The sequence below is a fragment of the Solanum stenotomum genome, chromosome 5 (genome assembly GCF_019186545.1).
Source record: "Solanum stenotomum isolate F172 chromosome 5, ASM1918654v1, whole genome shotgun sequence".
Taxonomy (NCBI): Eukaryota; Viridiplantae; Streptophyta; class Magnoliopsida; order Solanales; family Solanaceae; genus Solanum; species Solanum stenotomum.
Genome location: NC_064286.1, coordinates 44,263,737 through 44,283,516, shown reverse-complemented (window position 1 = coordinate 44,283,516; position 19,780 = coordinate 44,263,737). Strand labels below are relative to the sequence as shown.

The 19,780-nt window shown below is 31.8% G+C and overlaps 1 protein-coding gene across 1 annotated transcript; it reads left to right on the top strand.

Annotated features, from left to right (window-relative positions):
• Positions 1 to 12,102: 12,102 nt before the first annotated feature.
• Positions 12,103 to 15,890, top strand: LOC125866194 (uncharacterized). Its single transcript, XM_049546507.1, has 6 exons — positions 12,103 to 12,310; positions 13,072 to 13,304; positions 13,389 to 13,647; positions 14,916 to 15,095; positions 15,180 to 15,335; positions 15,421 to 15,890. The coding sequence occupies exons 1-6, from the start codon at positions 12,281 to 12,283 to the stop codon at positions 15,592 to 15,594; spliced, it is 1,032 nt and encodes a 343-aa protein (XP_049402464.1). The 5' UTR covers positions 12,103 to 12,280; the 3' UTR covers positions 15,595 to 15,890.
• The last annotated feature ends 3,890 nt before the right edge of the window (positions 15,891 to 19,780 follow it).

Sequence of the window (19,780 nt, the reverse complement as noted above, 5' to 3'; positions counted from 1 at the left end):
AATAATTTGTGTGCTAGGAGATATGACCCTCCAAAGTAGACCCTCGAAAAAGGCTTCACTTGGAAATTTCGGATTTTGATACGGTTGCTCTAAAATTTGGGTTAGACCCATTTCCCACTCAATTTGACCCCCTAAACAAGAATATGAAGTCGGATTTTCGAAAAACGAAACGGATCTTTTAGTATACCGCTAAACAAGTTTCCGGTAACTTCCGAATCACATTTTTAAGAACTTTTTGGGTCAAATTCAAATATAATCATTTCATTAAGTTCTCGACTCCAAACTCACATGTGAGGCTCTAGTTTCACTCTATCATTTTCTGAGTCGTTACAGTTCAACATTTCTTTTGTGGCAAGGATTTTTGCTTCCATTTTGATAGTTTTGATCAAGATGGCCTCTTGCACCCTTCTAGTTTGTATTTCAACCTCACCGATCTCTTAGACCATCTCCTCCATCTTTCTTAAGAGAGCCTCTCTATTTTCATCAATGGTCACACTCAAATCACTTCACATCTTCAAACCAACAATCTTGAGATAAATAAATTGAATTTAAAATTTGGTGAGTGAGAGGTTTGGACTTTCTAAGGAAACTCAAGACTCAAAGAATAGCTAGATGGATTGTTTGATAGTGATTTGATATTTGTGCTTATAAGACTCTAAGAAACATTTTGGAAGAGGAGTGGATTAGCCCTTTCTTAAACAAATCAACATAATCACATAAAACATTTATAGTACGTAGCACACAAACAATTATATAGTGTGTCCAATATAAATATGTGACTCTGTTGTGTCAAGAATAGACGTAGCGATTTAAAAGACATATGTGTCATATTTACACCATTCCATTGCCCTAATATACAAACTTCATACATAATAAAAGAAGCTCATTTTGGGAGGATAGAAATAAGGGTTACATTTTTTAAATTTTATTTATTTACTTAATGATTGGGAGAGGGAAATACATACACTAAAAGCCCACGCAGGGGAATAAAAGCAAACCCGCACAAGGGAGAAAGCTAGTGAGATGCTCCCAATAACCCTTCAAAAGACTCTACAGTTCAGAGAGGTTGAGAAAAATCTCAGGAGATATTTTGTAAGCATTGTGTTTCGATTTCTATTAGATAAAGATACTCAATTCATATAATATTTGTGGAGGTATATGTATAAGGAGTTGGATACTTGGGTAAAACTTAACATAACTTTCACCTTCAATGAGATGGTTAATCTGAAAGGATTATTCAAATTTTGGATAATATGTTGTGTGATTAATCTTGGAGGTTGTTGAGATCAGTTCTTATCTTTGGCAGAGTTTGCTTATAAAGACAATTACCATTCAAGCATTGAGTTGGCTTCTTTTGATGCTCTATATGATAAAAGATGTAGATTTGATTCTTTCGAGGTTAGACCATAATTTTAATTTTATCACATATCGTGGTACAATTAGTTCTCTTTTCTAGAGTCAATTTTACTATACAAGAAGTAAAAAAAAGAAACGATATTGTTTTTTCAAAAAGAATGTTCAAGTTCAAAGCAACAAATTATAAAGTGAATTTTATTTTATTTCCTTTTATTTTGTCCTTTTTTATTCACTAAAACTGTAAAAGATAATTTACGCTATTAGGTTAACTTTACTTGTTATAACAAATAATTTATTTTATTTTATTTTCAAGATTAAGAATTTTGCTTCTTATGAAGCGCTATCTGTAGATATTTTTTGACTGACCTGATAGTGTATAGTTTTTGTTACACTTTGATGTATATAAATTAAATTCTATTTATTTTACATTCTTCATGATGTTTTTATGGTGCCTTCAATTCTTAGAAAAATAAAAAAATAAGACATTTTTTAATCTTGGAAATGATTTTTTTTTAAAAAAAAACACAAGTTGCTGAGTGAAAGGGTGGAGAAGCGAACGTGCTCAACTTATAGTGAAGATAAAAAAAATTGTTTAAGAAGAATGACCAATTGAAAGTAGAGTTAGTTTTCATCCAGCCTCATATATTAGCGTTTTAAGCTCTATATACCGAGTATATAATCATGTCACTTATTTTGTAACTTAACTAAATTTCTTGAAAAACGCGAATTGACAATCTAATAAAATGATAACTAACATACAAAAGCATAAAAAGTTATTTTCACTGTATAAGTCACATAAATTGTATAGATTATTGACTTTATGTGTCTCTTTTCTTTTGTGGAATGAAAAGGTATTGAGTTCGATTAATATTGAGAACTTACACCACGAAGATTAAGATTTAACCTAAAAATATTCGATGAGATTGTTGAAATGTGTAATCATTTCATCTGAAAGCTTATAAGCTTTTAGAGAAAACACATTTTTATTATTTAATTATATTCTCAACACGCCCCCTCACGTGCAGGCCTGGTTTTTTTTTCATGGTCAAGGTCAAGCACGTGGAAATTCTTTTTGATTTGGGTGGCGGTGAGATTCGATCTCAAGACCTCTACCTGCTTTAATACTATGTTGAAGTGTGTGACTATTTCATCTAAAAGCTTAAGAGAAAACATACTTTTATTAGTTAATTATATTCTCAACAGAGATTCTATACAAGTTTATTGTAGGAAGGAGAAATAAGTTGGATATTTTTAAAATAAAAATAAATTAATTGTAACTCTCTCTTGAGGGCAAAATTGGTTATTACACCAGACTATCTTGAAATCCAGTGATATTGAAATGCTTATTCTCAGATTTAAATATTATCATATTTCTTTTATCTTGTCTTTATTGAAATCTATTATTGTTTTCTTTTGTTTAGAAAATGTATTATAAAGTTATATAAAAGTATGAAATTTAAATAAATAAACAAAACTCTCACTTGAAATTTATTGCAGGCTTTAATAAACCAACAAAAATTAAGATATATTGAGTAAGAATATCTTCATTTACTTGTTTTGTTAACGCCAACAAAAAATTCAAGATGAGATTTTTGTTTATTCGATATTTCATATATTTATGTAACTACATAAGACATATTTTAAGTAAAAAACTATAATAAATTTCAACAAAGGCAAGGTAAGAAACACATGATAGCAATTAAATTAGAAAAGATGTATTTCAAAATCACTAAATTTCAAAATAATCAGGCAACAATAAATAAAGTTGATCCTCAAGAGAAAGAGTTATTTTTGCAATATCTAACTTATTTTCCCTTACTACAACAAAGTTGTGTGAAATCATATTGAATGTTCTAGGTCAAACTTTACTCTTCATTATATAATTTCTTAATAAAATTGACAAAATTCAATTACTTTTCATTCTGCGGGAGAAAAGAAATTTAAAAAAGTCCATAATCTGAAGAATTTATGTTATATATACTGATTGTACAAATAAATTTATACGCTATAGCATATTAGTTACCATTTTATCAAATTATCAGTTCATGTTTTTCAAGAAATTTAGTTATGATTATAATCTAATAAATGAACATATATTATTTTACATGTTGGTGCATTGAACTTAAACTTTAATATATGCAATCAGATGAAAATTAACCTTTATTTTCCATTGATCAAACTCCTTAGACAATTTTTGGCATTCTCTAAAAGTTGAGAGCAAGATAGAGTGCCTTGTTTTCTTTCATGATTTCTCCAAGAATTGAAAGGATTGTAAAAAAACATAAAGAAGAATATAAAAAATTATATATAATTTAACTTATATACACCAAAATATAATAAAAATATTACACTATCAGGTTATCCCCAAAAATATCTACAAATAGTCTTTCATGAAAAGCGAAATATAAATCAAATTAACAGTTATAACAAGTAATGTTAATCTTCCTATGTAAAGTGTACTTAGATTGTCAACTATAGAAAAAAGAACGAAAAAAACGAAGAAGAATGAAACATAAACTTACTTTATAAGTTCTTTGTTCGAACTACAACTTTTTTTTTCTTTTTTTTTTGCAGAATCCATTGATTTGTCAGAAACTAGAGCAGAGTAAGAATAAAGACATTTTTACTTTAGTTTTCTATATAACCAAACATTATATGGAAGTATAGGATATTAGTTAGTTTTAGAGATTTTAAAAATGGAAAGAAAATGATTTCATTGCTCAATTTCATGAGATTATTGTAATTACTCTCATAATTATTTTGATCTTTTTGTGTGTTTTGCCTATTTTGACCCTTCTCGTAACTTCTGTATGTCATATATGACGTGGGATGAGTGTCATGATTCCCAAGGTTTTCAGAGTCCTGGTATTCAATTTTTTATAAATTCAGTTATTATTATTTTTATTCCAACTTTTAGATACTTCCTCCATTTCATATTAAGTTAATTTTTGAGATATTTTATATTTTTCAAATTAACTTAATTGTTCAGTTTTCAATATTACTTTTAGAGTGTGCTTTCAATTTTACCTTTCATTTGTTAATATTGGAATTAGTGATTAATTAATATTTAGTTAATTTAATCATAAATTTGACAATAATAAATAAGGGTAAAAATGAAAAACTAAATTCAATTTATGTCTTAATCTACTTTTTTTAAAAGGTGTAAAACACCTCAAAAATTAACTTAATATGAAATGGAGGGAGTAAATTGTTGAGATGATTTGTTTTTGTTTAAATCAATGTGATGCTCATCTTTTAAGCTTCGCATAAGTTATGCAATCTTTCAGTTTAGTAGTGATTACATGCAACAAGAACAACAACGAAAAAGAAATCGACAATCACAATTGTAATCGCAATAATTTTCTAGATTATATTTTAATTTTTTTTCGAATAGTGCTAAATCTGGAAACGATCTATCGAATTACTAAATTATTGTTATGGTAAATTAATTATTATGTTATGTATTGAATTGTATTTTATCTTGTAATTAAATTATTATCTTATGTGTTGTATTGTTATCTTTTTTTTTTTTTGAACATTGGTAAAGTATGTGTTGTATTGTTATCTTGTATGTAGATTATCATATTATGTATTGTATTTTTAAATTAAAATTTTCATTTTATCATTTTTATTTTGTGTATTCTTTATAATGAAAATTAATAATAAAATCAAATTATATTGTTGACGAAAATTAGAAAAAAAAATAAAATACTATTAATTCGGAATGAAAGTAGTATATATTAAATAATATATTTTTTAAAAATATTATATTACATTTAAAAAGAATCATGAATATTAGATACTTCATTAATGACATTATATGTAAAATAATATGTTAATTAGAAAATAATATAAATAATAATAAAATATTAAAAAAGTGAAATAGAGAGTGTGAATAGTAGTTCTCCAAATTTAGAGAACTACTATTCAACTATCTAAATATGAAGAATAGAGAAAAATATGGAGGAGAGTTGGAGTGCTCATTCTCTATTCTACTCTTCAAATATAGAGAATGGAGAATAAAATAGAGGTGGATTGGAAATGGTCTTACTATGTGTATTCCTCATACTCAATACATTCAAAGTACTAAACACATACCTTCTACCTATATTGTTTAATAATATAGGTTCTGACGCTCATCATCCAGTCCACGGTTAGTTCAGACAACATTGGAGCAGCTTTGGTGAGTCCTCATTTTCGAGGACAACCTCTCAATCATTGATTTCAGTATTTCTCTTTCAATTTCAGACAATTAAAGTGAGCTAGCTAGGGGTTTGTGCTAGCCACTCATGTTTGTAAAGGCTTAGATTTCGATATGTTATGTTGTCTTTCATATATTTCCTATTTCAATATTATGGGTGCTATCCATATACTTCAGTTATAGCTTTCGTATGTGTATTGCAGTTTTTTGTTGATTTTGCAAATTCTAGTGTCATGACATGCCATGTGATTAGTTTGAAATTACTTATTCCTCTAATTAGCATCGTGTCATGTTTAAGAATAGTTTCGGAGTGTGATAGTAACATATGCCAATGTTGTAGTGTGTCTCAAGAATGACCCTGTTCGACATAAGAATTTAAATTCAAGTATGATTTATATTTTATTTTATGCTAGAATATGAATGTGGAAAATTAAACCTTATCTGAAAGTGTTTAATTAGAAATAATTTATACATTGTAATGTCTATTTAATTAATCTCTACATTACTTGCTCATGCATAACAAGTTATGATATTATTAATGCCTATATAATTCTAATGAGCAATCAAACGATCCTAAGAGACCGGGGTCGACTTTACATTAAAGCAACTAAAGCAATCGCTTAAGGGCCTCAATTGTTCCCTCACTTTTTTCTAAAGATGTATTTTGTATTATATTATTGAGAAAATTTTCATGTACTATTAAATTTTAAAAGAAAATTTTGGATTAAAAATATGATACTAACTTGTTACCTTATTTAATGTGGGAATCGTTGTAACAATTGAGAAATGAAAGCTCTTAGGTGAGTGTAATATCCCTTATTACGTGGCAACCTATTTTGTTGTCTCATTTGTATGTACACGACTAACACGAACAACAATAACACAAATTCAGTGAAATCACACTAAGTACGATATGTGAAGAATAGAATGTACGCAGTCTTTATCACAACCTCGTAGAGATAGAGAGACTATTTTCATAAAATCATCAGCTCAAACACATTAAACTCAAGCACAAGAAGAAGAAAAGGAGAAAGAAGCATAATAATTAATAACAAAAAGCAACGTAAAATTTATAGAAAAGAACAGTATAATCAACGTAAAGTTTACATCATTACTTCATAAAATCTAATTATATTTTACCCTCCCTAAAACTACTAATTATATTATTATTCAATTTATATAAGTTGATTAAAAGACTCCAATCTTATTGACAATCCATTTCTTATGATTTGGATATTAAAAAACTAGTGTCAGATAATGAAAGGCGTGAGAATTCCTCGTAAGCTGCGCTCACTGCCGTTTAAGTAAACGGTAAGTTAGTAGTACTTCCTTCGTACCATTTTATGTGGCATTTTTTGGATTTTAAAATTTAAATAAATTTAATTTTGATCGTAAATTTTTCATAGATTTTTAAAATATTTTGAATTATCAATTGTTGTGATTTATAGTACTTTTTACATAGTTTACAAATATATAAATTTTATTTAAAAAAATGAAGATTTCATGTGCAAATTTCCGATCAAACTTAAACTGTTTGACTCTCGAAAAATGAAAAGTATCACATAAAATAGGACAGAAGGATTAGTATTTTATGAAGATTAAAATATTGTAAAAAAGGAATTAATTTGATTCCTTGACGAAATCAACGCAGGCAGTACGAAACGACACCGTTTCGGTGGTCGTTTTCCCTTCCTCAGCTCTTTTTCCAATGGCAAATTGTGCAGGAAAGCCAAAGTCCAAATCTGAAGCAAAAATTCCAAAACAAAAAGGCATTCATTATCCATATTTTACATATCGTAATGCATGAGTTTGGAAACTACAGAGATGAATAAAAAATGACCCAATGCTATGTGAACGTACATATCTCGTAGAAATCACCCCTGGACGAAATCCACGACTTTAGCTTCAAGAATTGACGATTCCTTACCTTCTCTTCTCCTTTCTCATCTTCTTTTCTCTTCTCTCAAAACCCTAACTCAAATCTCAAAAGCTAAACTGATCAACTTCAGTTTAGACCCCAATTAATTACCAAAAAATGAAATTAAGTCATTAGGTATGGAAAAGACCAAAATACCCTTCCAAAATTCGGATTGGACTTTCTTTATCCAAACATCTCAACTTCCAATGAGCATATCTCACTACTAAAAAAACAGTGAATACCGACCTANCACAGTTTTTTTAGTAGTGTCTCATTCATACGAACTTGAAATCGCGCAAACTTGGCAGCGTTGGAAAGATAATCCCAATATCTTTCCTACGGTATCTGGAAGCACACCCAACTTATTCTGAACTAGAAGTTATTGTCATTTGAAGTTGACCAAAACTCATAATTTAATTTAACCAATTTTCCAGATTTCCATTCTTTTCAAAAATGATTCTTTCTATTCTAGCTCTTTCTAGTTGCGGGTGTTACAATAATACATAGATAAAAGGTGCTCAGGAGCTAGTCTATAATCAATGGATATCGCAACCACATTGGCCTTAGTAACTATAGTGTGTAGGTACTTATCATGCCCTGATGAAAAAACTGATTCTATTGAAAAACCTTCACCATGGATGTATATAAAAAGAGGAAACTTCTGGGTTTTCTCGATTATTTTGGGAAGATAAAGGCGGGCTGAATTGTTATAGACATCCTTAGATCGAACACCAATAATTGGGATTATCTGATGGATGGACATAAACATAGTTTATGAAATCTTTCGACTCTGCCATCTTTGTAGACACGAAAGAAAGGGGGGAAATCATGGGCTATTTCATCTGTTGGCGATGAAGCCATGCTTTGATATTAAAGCTTGGGAGTATAAGTAGAATTCCCACTATATATAGGCACTCTGGTTGGATTCGAACACAAGTCTTGCGAGTGGATCCTCTAGCTTGTACCAGCAGCACAATGACACTCATATCCTTTTCATGTGTGCACTGTTAATTATATCCTAATTTCTGTCAATTTCTTGAGATATATATATATATGATTTAGTCCGAAATTAACGAGTGCACGTGCACCCCACCTAGAGGGCTGGGTCCGCCTCTAGGCCTGTCTCCACCATAAGGCCACTAAAGTAATACTTGGGGTCCCAAATCTTATGTGACTATCTATTTTGTTGATTTATTTATATCTCGGTGATTACATGAACCAACATTACTATTCTTTTATTTACCTTTTTTAATCCCCTTTCGATTTTTATCCTCTCATTATTGAATATTCTAAAGTTTGTATTATGCAAACTCTATTGTTGTGTGTTTATAAAAAGAGCAAATTTGTTTTTTGATGTATTCTTCAAATTTCAAGCACTGCAATAAATCAATACTATTTTAATATCATTAAATCAACTTATCAAATTTAACGTAATTATTTCAGTATCATTATATTATCTTTTAAATATTTTGAGTCAGGTTTTATTATTCTAATTTTATAGGAGTAATATATTTTTTCATTAAAAATTGTTCACCTTTTTACTTCATAAGGTTTGGATACATCTTATCTTCTCAAAAATCTACTAGTAGAATTATATTGAGTATGTTATAATTATTACATTTATATATGACAGCTAAGAAAATAAAGTCTATTATGAAATTTAACTTTAGGCATCAAAAACTTATTAAGATGCCGAAATTTATGAGTTCTTTGGCACTGACTTGTATGTTTGAAAAATACTCTGGATGCTACAGAGTAAACAAATTCAATAAAGTAGCATGTCGTGTTTGAATACTATCCAAGCTACAGAATAACTAAGTAACTTCAATAATGCTAGTAGCATGTCGTGTTTGAATATTATGTCTGTCATGTATCGTTTAGCAGGGTGTATAAAAATAATGTTCAATAAAGTATAGTAAAAATATAATAACTTATTTTCTTAGTTAATGTGGGAATTGTTGTAATAATTAAGAAATGAAAGTTTTAGGTAAGTGTAGTATCCCTTGTTACGTGGCTACCTACTATTGAAACTGTGAAGTAGAAGGACAAAACACACCTGAAATGGTGGATACTACTGAACTTCCATTGATGGAGCTAGAGAGAATTGAGAGGAGAAAGCTTCTTTGATATTATTGATTGTATGAAAGAGAGTATTGATTACAATCAACAAACAACTATTTATACAACTAATCAACTAAATAATTCTAACTGATTAACAATATACAACTGTAATCTATGAGCTAAACTAACTAACTAACTAAAATCCTAACTAACTTGCTGTTGATGTATATAATAAATATCTCAATACCCTTCCCCCCTCAAGTTGTAGGTGCGTCTAGTACATCCAACATGTCTAGGACTATAGCATGTTTGACTCCAATGAGTGCTTTGGTGAAAATGTTAGTGAGTTGATCACCAGTGCCAATATGATGTAGTGAAATCAACCCTTCTTGAAGCTTGGCTCGCACAAAGTGGCAGTCAATTTCAATATGTTTGGTTCTTTCATGGAATACATAATTTTTTTGGAAATTTATAAGGCTGACTGACTATCACTATATACAAGAAAGGGACCATCACATGGTACAGTGAGTTTTTCAAACAATCTACTCAACCACACCAGCTCTCCAACCACTTTCTTAATAAACCTGTTCTCAGCCTCAGTTGAAGAAAAAGAAATAGTTTTTTGTTTCTTGGACTTCCAGCTTATAGGACTTGATCCCAATAACACAATGTAACCAGTAACAGACTTTCTTGAATCAGGACATGATTCCTAGGCTGAGTCACAAAGGCTTGTACATTGTAATCATTAGTGGAAGACATAAGCAAACCCAGGGTTGGATCCTTTTTAAGATACCTAAGCATGTGATATGCAGCTTGCAAATAAAGTTCTTTAGGATCCTGCATAAACTGACTGAGAAGTTGTACCCCATATGCAATATCTAGTCTGGTATTGGTGAGAAAATTTAACTTTTCAATTAAATTTCTGTATGATCTAGGATCTGCTATAGGCTTCCTTTCATTTGCTTTAAGTTTAACTGATGAATCAAGGGGTGAAGCAAGATTAGAGTACTCTGTGCAATAATATTCTTTGAGAAGATCAAGTACAAACTTCATCTGTGATATGAGCATCCCACTTTCTGTATAGAGGATTTTCAATCCTAAGAAATAGTGCAGCTTCCCCAGGTCTTTGATTTTGAACTGGTTATGGAGAAAAACTTTCAGTTGACCAATCTCTTCAAGATCAGTTTCGATTAGTAGAATATCATTCATATAGACAGCTATAAACACAATGGAAAGACCTTGTTTTCTATAGAACAAAGAATAATCATTTTAGGGAATGACTGTAGCCTCTACTAAATCCTAATTTATTTTTCACAGATAATGACCTCATTACACTTCGTCGCCATGATCGATAACCGACTTCATTAAAATTGATTGGAACCAAAATCAAACTTGGATTGTCTGATGGATGGATGTAAAGAGGATTACTTACATCGATCGTGTTCCCTCTTGTTGTAGTGGAGCTCTGGCCTGTAATTTCGACCATGATGAACTCGATTCACGAAGACGATAGCAGGAAATGAAGATCAGGAAGAACTGGGGAAGAAACACTGGAAATCATCAATGAGAATCTTGAATCAATAACAGTGATCTACACTTGTTCCGATACCATATTGAAACTGTGAAGTAGAAGGACAAAACACACCTGAAATGGTGGATACTACTGAACTTCCATTAATGGAGCTAGAGAGAATTGAGAGGAGAAAGCTTCTTTGATATTATTGATTGAATGAAAAAGAGTACTGATTAGAATCAACAAACAACTATATTTATACAACTAATCAACTGAACAATTATAACTGATTAACAATATACAGTTGTAATCTATGAGCTAAACTAACTAACTGAAATACTAACTAACTTGTTGCTGACGTGTATAATAAATATATCAATACCTACTTTGTTGCCTCATTTGTAGATTGACGATTAACAACAACAACAACACAAACTCAATGAAATCACACTAAATGCGGTCTGCAAAGGGTAGAGTGTAGGCAGACCTTGTCACAACCTCGTGAAGGTAGATAGGTTATTTCTGAAAGATCATCAGCTCAAGTGCATTAAACTCAAGTACAAGAAGAAGAAAACAAGAAAGAAGCATAATCGTTAATAAAAAAAAGCAATGTAAAGTCTACATAAAAGAACAGTAACATCAACGTAAAGTTTACACTGTTACTTCATAAAATCTACGTATATCTTACCCTCTTTAAATCTCTCTTATAAAATTACACTAATTATATTATCATTCAATTTATATAAGTTAATTAAAAGAAATTCTATATAAAATTTAACTTTAAGCCTAGTGACACAATCCATTTCTTATGATTTGAATATTTAAAAACTAGTGTCAGATAATGAAAGGCGCGAAAATTCCTCGTAAGTTGCGTTCACTGCCGTTAAAGTAAACGGTAAGTTAGTAGAATTTTATAAAGATTAAAAAATTGTAAAAAAGGAATTAATTTGATTCCCTTGACGAAATCAACGCAGGCAGTACGAAACGACATCGTTTCAGTGGTCGTTTTCCCTTTCTCAGCTCTTTTTCCAATGGCAAATTGTACGCAGGAAAGCCGAAGTGCAAATCTGAAGCAAAAATTCCAAAACAAAAAGACATTATCCATATTTTACATATCGTAATGCATGAGTTTGGAAACTACAGAGATGAATGAAAAATGAGGAAAAAAAACATGAATTTGAGCTTCCCCCAATAGTCTTTCCTCTTTTAATACCTTTTTTTTAGCACAAAAATGGCTGACGATTTTTGTTTATTTAGCAAGGTTTGTTTTTTAATTCGTTTCCGCTTTATATTCACTATTGGGTTTGTTTATTTTGCCTTTTTGGATTTTCGTTGGCTGTAATTCGTGGTTTCTTGATTTGGGTGTACTTTATCTAAGAAATTTTGTTTATAATTATTTGCTGAAAGTGTAAGCCCTTTTTGTTGTTATTAGTATTCAAGGGGAGGAAATCAGCTTTTCGCTTTATTCTTATGTTTTTCTTTAGGCTTAAAAATTGTTTTAAGCTCAGCTTTGTACTATGAGAATCTGAGATTCTTATGCATTACAGAAATTTGATTTTTTTAGTTGCTTAAAGTTTTAGGCCTTTTAATAGTTGTGGGGAGTAAGCTCAAGCTTATTCTTTTGCAGTAATGATAGTAAACTGGAATATTTTTCATTAAAAGAATGTATAATGGATATGGATTATCTAGGTTATGAAGTGCCTTGAGATAATTTAGACTGTAGAGTTTACTTTGATTGAATGACCCCTTGAAGTGCTGTTTGATCAAGATTATTTTTTTCTTTATATTCTTATGAGGAGATCCTGTTAGAAGTTGCGATCCTCGAGGGAAAAAACTTGGAATGGGATGGGAATAAGTGGAGTGTGTACTTAGGGTTGATGTAGCTTAGTGCAACTAGTTTGGGGTTGAGGTATACTTGCTTGATAACTATTTTGAGCAATTTAATTTATATTGAGACTGATGATAAAAAGGAGTTAAAAGAAGATTCAAGTCCTAAGCAGTTTATCTTTTAATTCCATTTAGGACTCCATCATAAAGCCACCAAAGGCTTCTCCGATGATGCTGAGGATGGTTGTGTTAATCTTTGCAATGGTATGTGGAGTTTATATATGTTCAATTGGCTTGAAACAAATTGGTGTGCATTCCAGTGGACGGATCGTAAGTGTTCATGTGGTTGAAAAGCCGTGTGAGGCAACTGATATTGAACCTTCAGAAAAACCTTATGTGCACTTCCCCAAGCCAAAGACTTTTAGCCGGTGAGACTTTTATTATTCTGTTTTGATGTTTTGGGTTTCTTTTTGTGGATAATATTACTGAGTTGCTGCCTTTTATGTATTTAGGGCGGAATGTGCTTGCAATCCTGTAAGGAATTTTGCAATATTGTCCACGCAGAGATCTGGTAGTGGATGGTTTGAGACATTGCTAAACAGTCATATGAATATAAGCTCTAATGGGGAGATTTTTTCTGTTAAAGTCCGGAAAAGTAACGTGTCAACAATTTTGGACACTTTGGACAAACTTTATAACCTAGACTTTTTTATGAGTGCTTCCAAGAATGAATGTACTGCTGCAGTTGGACTCAAGTGGATGCTTAATCAGGTAAGAGCTTCTTGAAAATTGTGATATAATTGCTATGAGATAATGAAGGAGTACTTCTGAATGTATTTCTGTTGTATTGCTATCACAGAACCTTTGGTTATGTTGATCTTCCTAATTAACGACCTGTTACAATAGTTTGAACTCTGTGATAGTGTGTTTTCTAGTGTTAAAATTAATATGTCAAATATTCAAGCTTGTATCACTTGTGTAATGCTGAGATATTTATCTAGCAATTTTGTTTTGGTCGGTATTTAGCTAGCAAGTTCTTATTCCTAAGTTGAACTTGTTTATTCATATGCTTAAAGTGGGGATTATTAATGGGTACGGTTGATGCTTAAAACAAGGGAAGGCTATAGATGAACATCCTTTCCAGTTCTGTCAGCTTTATTCTGAAGTGCGCTTATATATATGCTATCCCCGTTATGTGTTGTTTTAAAGTGAAACATGCCAGGAGAACTACAATTGAGAATCCAGCCAAATGCTGATTACTTTGTATTATGTTTTCGTATGCTGTAAGAATTGTATAGAGCTCAACTAGTTCGGGTTGAAGCATATCAGGACTTACATTTGGGACTATCAGGATCATTTAGTTCTTTAAAATCGCTCATCTCTTGGCTGCTGAATTTGAAATGGTACAAAGTTGACGAACAATGCCTTGCACTATCTGAGATTCTTAGTGCATGGATATTGGGTGATTAATGAAAAGTTTTGATTATTGATCAAAAAGATGTTATATAGAGTTTATGGGAGGCTAAATGCTTGAATAATGAGTAAGATGGATCTAAAAGAATCATTATTGTGCTATTGAAATAATTTTTTCTTGACATATGATTAGTAGGAAATAGTTACAGTTACCAGATATTAAATGCTTGGCTCCTCACTCTCTCCGCCTTCCTCTGGCCCCCAACCTTTTGTGTGATAGGTGAAGATGGTCTTTAAAACTATAATTACTTTGCTTAACGAAGTGTTGGCTTCACCAGTCCTTTACTGCTGCAGAAAATCTAATTAGACTGGAAACGTTCTTTGAAAAAACTCTTGTTTCTTCTTTTGCATTCTTTTCTCTTTTGACTGTCTTGATTTTGAGGAAACAGTTACTTTTAAGAGGATGCAAGAACAGTCAAGTTAAAAACGACATACATGATATGTCCACCATGTGTAAGAATGAGATGATGTGAATTCTGAAAAAGCTAGTTCCTTGATAACTGCTTTCTCTTTTCATGGTTATGGAGAATGCTGTTGATTGCAATTCTGTTTGAATATCATTACAGGGTCTGATGCAGAATCATGAGCAAATTGTTGAATATTTCAAAACCAGAGGAGTTTCTGCTATTTTTCTCTTCAGAAGAAATCTGTTGCGCAGAATGATTTCAATGCTAGCAAATTCCTATGATCAGAGTGCTAAGCTGGTAAATGGAACCCACAAGTCTCATGTGCATTATCCCAAGGAGGTCAGTTTTGCACTGTATTTCTTTCTTATGTAGATGCCAATACTTTTTCTCTATGGTGTCTTAAGAGATATAATTGTTGTTCAGGCTGAGATGCTTGCAAGTTACAAACCCACGATAAACACAACTTTGCTGATCCCCAACCTGAAGCAAGTAGACAACATGGCTATAAAAGCTGTGCAATACTTCAATAGCACTCGACATATTATATTGTTCTACGAGGACATAATAAAAAATCAAACAGTAAGAGTTATGCATATTCTACCATGCTTACTTTATTCGTCTTGTTCATCGTGCTTACTTTTCTAGTTTGCCATTTTCCTCACAGATACTGAACGATGTTCAAGATTTCCTGAAAGTTCCTAGAAGGGACCTTCACAGTCGTCAGGTGAAGATACACAAAGGGACGTTGTCTTCACAAGTTGAAAATTGGGTTGATGTTGAAAAGACACTCAAGGGAACGCCATATGAAAGCTTCCTACATTCAGATTACAAAATATAAATTTGCAGTCATCGTGTACAGATGTAGCTTGTTGTTCAACTCAATTCTTTCATTATTTACTGTTAGGAGACACTTGATCTTAGCCAAAAGGTCGAGAAAGATATACTTGTTAGCAGAAGCTAACAGGGGAGAGAGCTTCTTGTTAAGATTTTGGTAGCAGCAGATTGTCTTCTAGTTCTGAGTACCAGGTAATGAGTACTGTCTTGATTTTCACTATAACTAGAAATTTGTTAGCAAATGCTTTGCATTTTCACAAATTAGAAACTTGTAACTGATATGATTATAATTTTTTGTCAAGTTCGTTATCAATGTGTCTTTCTGTTTTCCTTAAGTGTTGCCTTGCACTTCTCTTGCGTAGATAAATTGCACAGAAGGTGTAATCTCGGATGATTCTTCTGTGTCATGTTACTAGCAGAAGGTAAAGTACTTGAGCACTCTCTGTGTTTAACCCAAAAAACACAAGGTATAGTTGAATTTGTACGTGAGATTCTATGGATAAGAAATAATGTCTTGATTCTAAGTAGAGAAACAAACTATTAATACCTGAAAGATAAGTTAGATAATGAATCGAATGTGATATTTAAGATTAAGATAGTTTGTGTTGACTTGATTTCGGTTAGATCGGTGTTCGGAGATACCTCCGGGAAAGCTGAGCTGAGGCGATAAGCTGATCAGACAAATAACATAATGGAAAAGGAAAGAAAATGATAGTATTCAGTAAAGTATGATTTTGTTGTCCTTTACAAAGTGATGATCCTATAACTTATATAGGGATCATTTTCTAGAAGTTGATTGACTATGATTAATTCTCATAACTCATGATAAACAACATAATTAATGACATTAAAGAGCAACGAGTGATGTATGACCTTATAACTCATGATAAATTACATAATTAATGACATTAAAGAGCAAAGAATAACGTATGACTTCGCTTGTGTCACGACTCAGACCGTCGTGATTGGCACCCACATTAACCCTCCGATGGGAGAACCATTAATACTAATTAGCTAACTCAAGAACTACACATTCAAAGATGCGGAAGCATGTTTAAATGTAGAAATAAAGTAGAGTTCCCATAAACTCTAAAAGTCTAACAACGACTATCAAAACATTGCAGAAATATTCCCTAGAACCTGAAAGGCAATGTACCAAAACTCTAACAAAGAACCATAAGTCTAAAGAAAAAGGGGCACAACCCCTGAAAGCTAAAACAACTGATCATCTAGAGAACTAATCTAAGTTCGAATAAGAGGGACTGAGCAAAAAGAGAACTCATGGCAGCCTGGAAGAACTGGCTCACCCTTGAATTCGATTGATCACTGATCTCCTAAATGAGGTCTGTCAGTAGCCGCCTGAAGATACTGTGTACTCAACAAAGAAAGAGCAAGTGTAGTATCAATACACAACCACAGAGTACTGGTCGGATCACGCGGCTATTCCAGTAAGTGAAACATATACAAGCAGTTATAGCATAGTAAACATGCATATACAGAATATTAACACATATACCGATTATCAATCATGAACAACTTACAACACCACATTCTCTTTAACAAGTAATCATGACAATTCAATGGTCCTCTCATGGAACTCATACCCAAACATGTTAGTGCACCGGAACGTGATCCAAGTTAGTGTGTCGAAACATGATATCCGTTTCAATATGTATGTCGGTTCGTGACATCCGGTCTCAGCTAGTGTGTTGAAACGTAACACCCGATCCATTCAACAAGCCACAATCACAATCACAATGTACATTCTCAAAGTCATACAATCAAGTGTCGATTCATGGCATACAATCATTCATTCATACTCATTTGCATTAGGTGTGATCAATAGTGCAACATTCGTATACATACATACATTACAATGAAGCAATTGCTAGCATACATCACACAAACAAGAAATCAAACCATCACCTACCTCGAAACCAAGCTTGAATCCTCCTAAGAATCTTAAGTATTCCCTTTCCAGATTCTTTCCGTTTGTTCTAGGTCTACAAACAATTAATATAAGACAGGGATTAATAATTACGGTCTAATTACCCGGATTATAGCAAACCCAAGACCAAACTCATGATCTTAAGGTGCAACTAGGGTTTTTTTCCCATCATCCAATTCAGTTCAAAAACCCTCCCCCAACAATATATAATTAAGAATGTAAGTTCTACGGATCGAAAAACAGATTAGGGGAGCAAAATCCTAACCTTTAGCACCAAAAGTCGTGGGAAACTGTCAATAAATAACGTTTTTGGGGTTTATTTTCGACTTAAGTCGTGACTGTCCAGCTATGGCGGCCCCCATCCCGCCACAACAGCCCCGCCCTGGCGGTTTGAACGGAAACAGAGAGTCGAATTTAGAGTTTCAAGGCCCCATTTCACAACACAGCTTCAACCCATGACACTCAAAAACTACCCGTTCACGCTAATATCAGTTTTGGGAGTTCTACTCACCCGAATTTGATTTCGTAAAATCGTATGGTTTCCTTAATGTTTAGCTATCTACTCATGTAATAAAATTCATAAATAGATCTCTCATTCGTTACCAGATATCCCTAGACCTTACTGACTCCGATTTCGTCCAAATCTAGACTAGGCTAGAAATTATCAAGTTACTACGATAAAGTTTTCTGACCCAAATTCTTTCCCCGATGGCTTTTTTATAATGACGGGAACATGTCTTTACAGCTTGAGGATGGTTTCATAATGGCTAGTGTCCAATGTGATTCCTACGGGCTCGATGCAATACTTCCGTTTTGATATATTTCCACGTCTGTATGAGTCATCCTATGCCCCGCATGATTCTAATCATTGTCCACATGTCGTGATTCGATTGAACATGTGCCTTGATTTTATTTTATTTTACCTTATACCGTATATTTACGCCAACAAATAATTTAACTAAAGTAGTACAAATTTAATATATCACTTTTTCATGATTTAATAATATCAACATACTCAATATAGTTCTACAAACATGGTTTGGAAAAAGTAATATGTATGCGGATCTTACATCTATCTTATGAAACTATTTTTGATAGATCCTCGACTCTACCATGATTAACTGATAAATATAATTTACAAGACAACAAATCTAGTATTCATTGGTTTATAAAGAGGGGTGGGTGGTGAAGTCATCATAATGGACTAGGAAAAGCAGTAGGACACCACAACCAAATGTTTAAGCATTCATTGACTTCATAGGATGTTAGTATCTAGCGTTGGATTCTACCAACCCTTTTTATTTACGTAAAATGGATGGAGAAGACCAATAAAAAGAGTTGTTTGTTTGGTCAAAAAACTTTCTAGCAAACTATTTTAAAATAAATAATTTTATAAAAAATGACCAAACAAGAATCCATTATTATATGTTGGACGTGAGTAACTAGTGTGAAAAGATGAACAAAATTTTCAAATTCATTTGCCTATCCATTTACTAATAAATCTAATCAAGAAAGATTCCATCCCAACTTGCCCAATTGGCCTTCCACATGATCCCTTTACCCTACAAAATTACAAGGACTAATCATATTTTGTTGGCATATTATTTTATTAATATGGTTTATAATGTTAGTATTACTATTATATTACCTTTATAGTACCAACTAGACTAGAAAGAAAAACCTAAAATAAAAGTCATCCCAAAATGAAAGCACATGTTGGCCATGTTACGAAGAAAATGTGTGGAACCTCGTTTTGAGTTGACCGCCGCCTTCACCTTCACCTACTTGTTTTATTGCTCTCATTTTTTATTTTTTTATTTTTTTAAAAAGGTAAGGATTAAAATAATTATAATTCTTGATGTGAAAGTTATTAACTCATTTAATTTGAATGCGAGAAAAAAATTATTATACAAAATTTAAAATGGAAAAATTACGTGGATAAGTAAACATATACTAAATATTAGTTAACATAGCTATATCTAAATTACAATTCGCAACCTACTTTTAGCTATAATTACGCGATTCAATTTTTTAAATTTCGTATAATTCACATGTTTGTATAATTCGGAATTTGTATAACATAATTTGTATAACTTTTGTATAATGTAATTTTGTATAATATAATGTGTATAACTGTTTAAAGTTTAGATGTTTGTGTTTGTATAAATTCGTTATTTCGATTTATACAAAAATAACTGAATTATACAAACGTATCCGCAAATTATACAAACTCACCCATAAA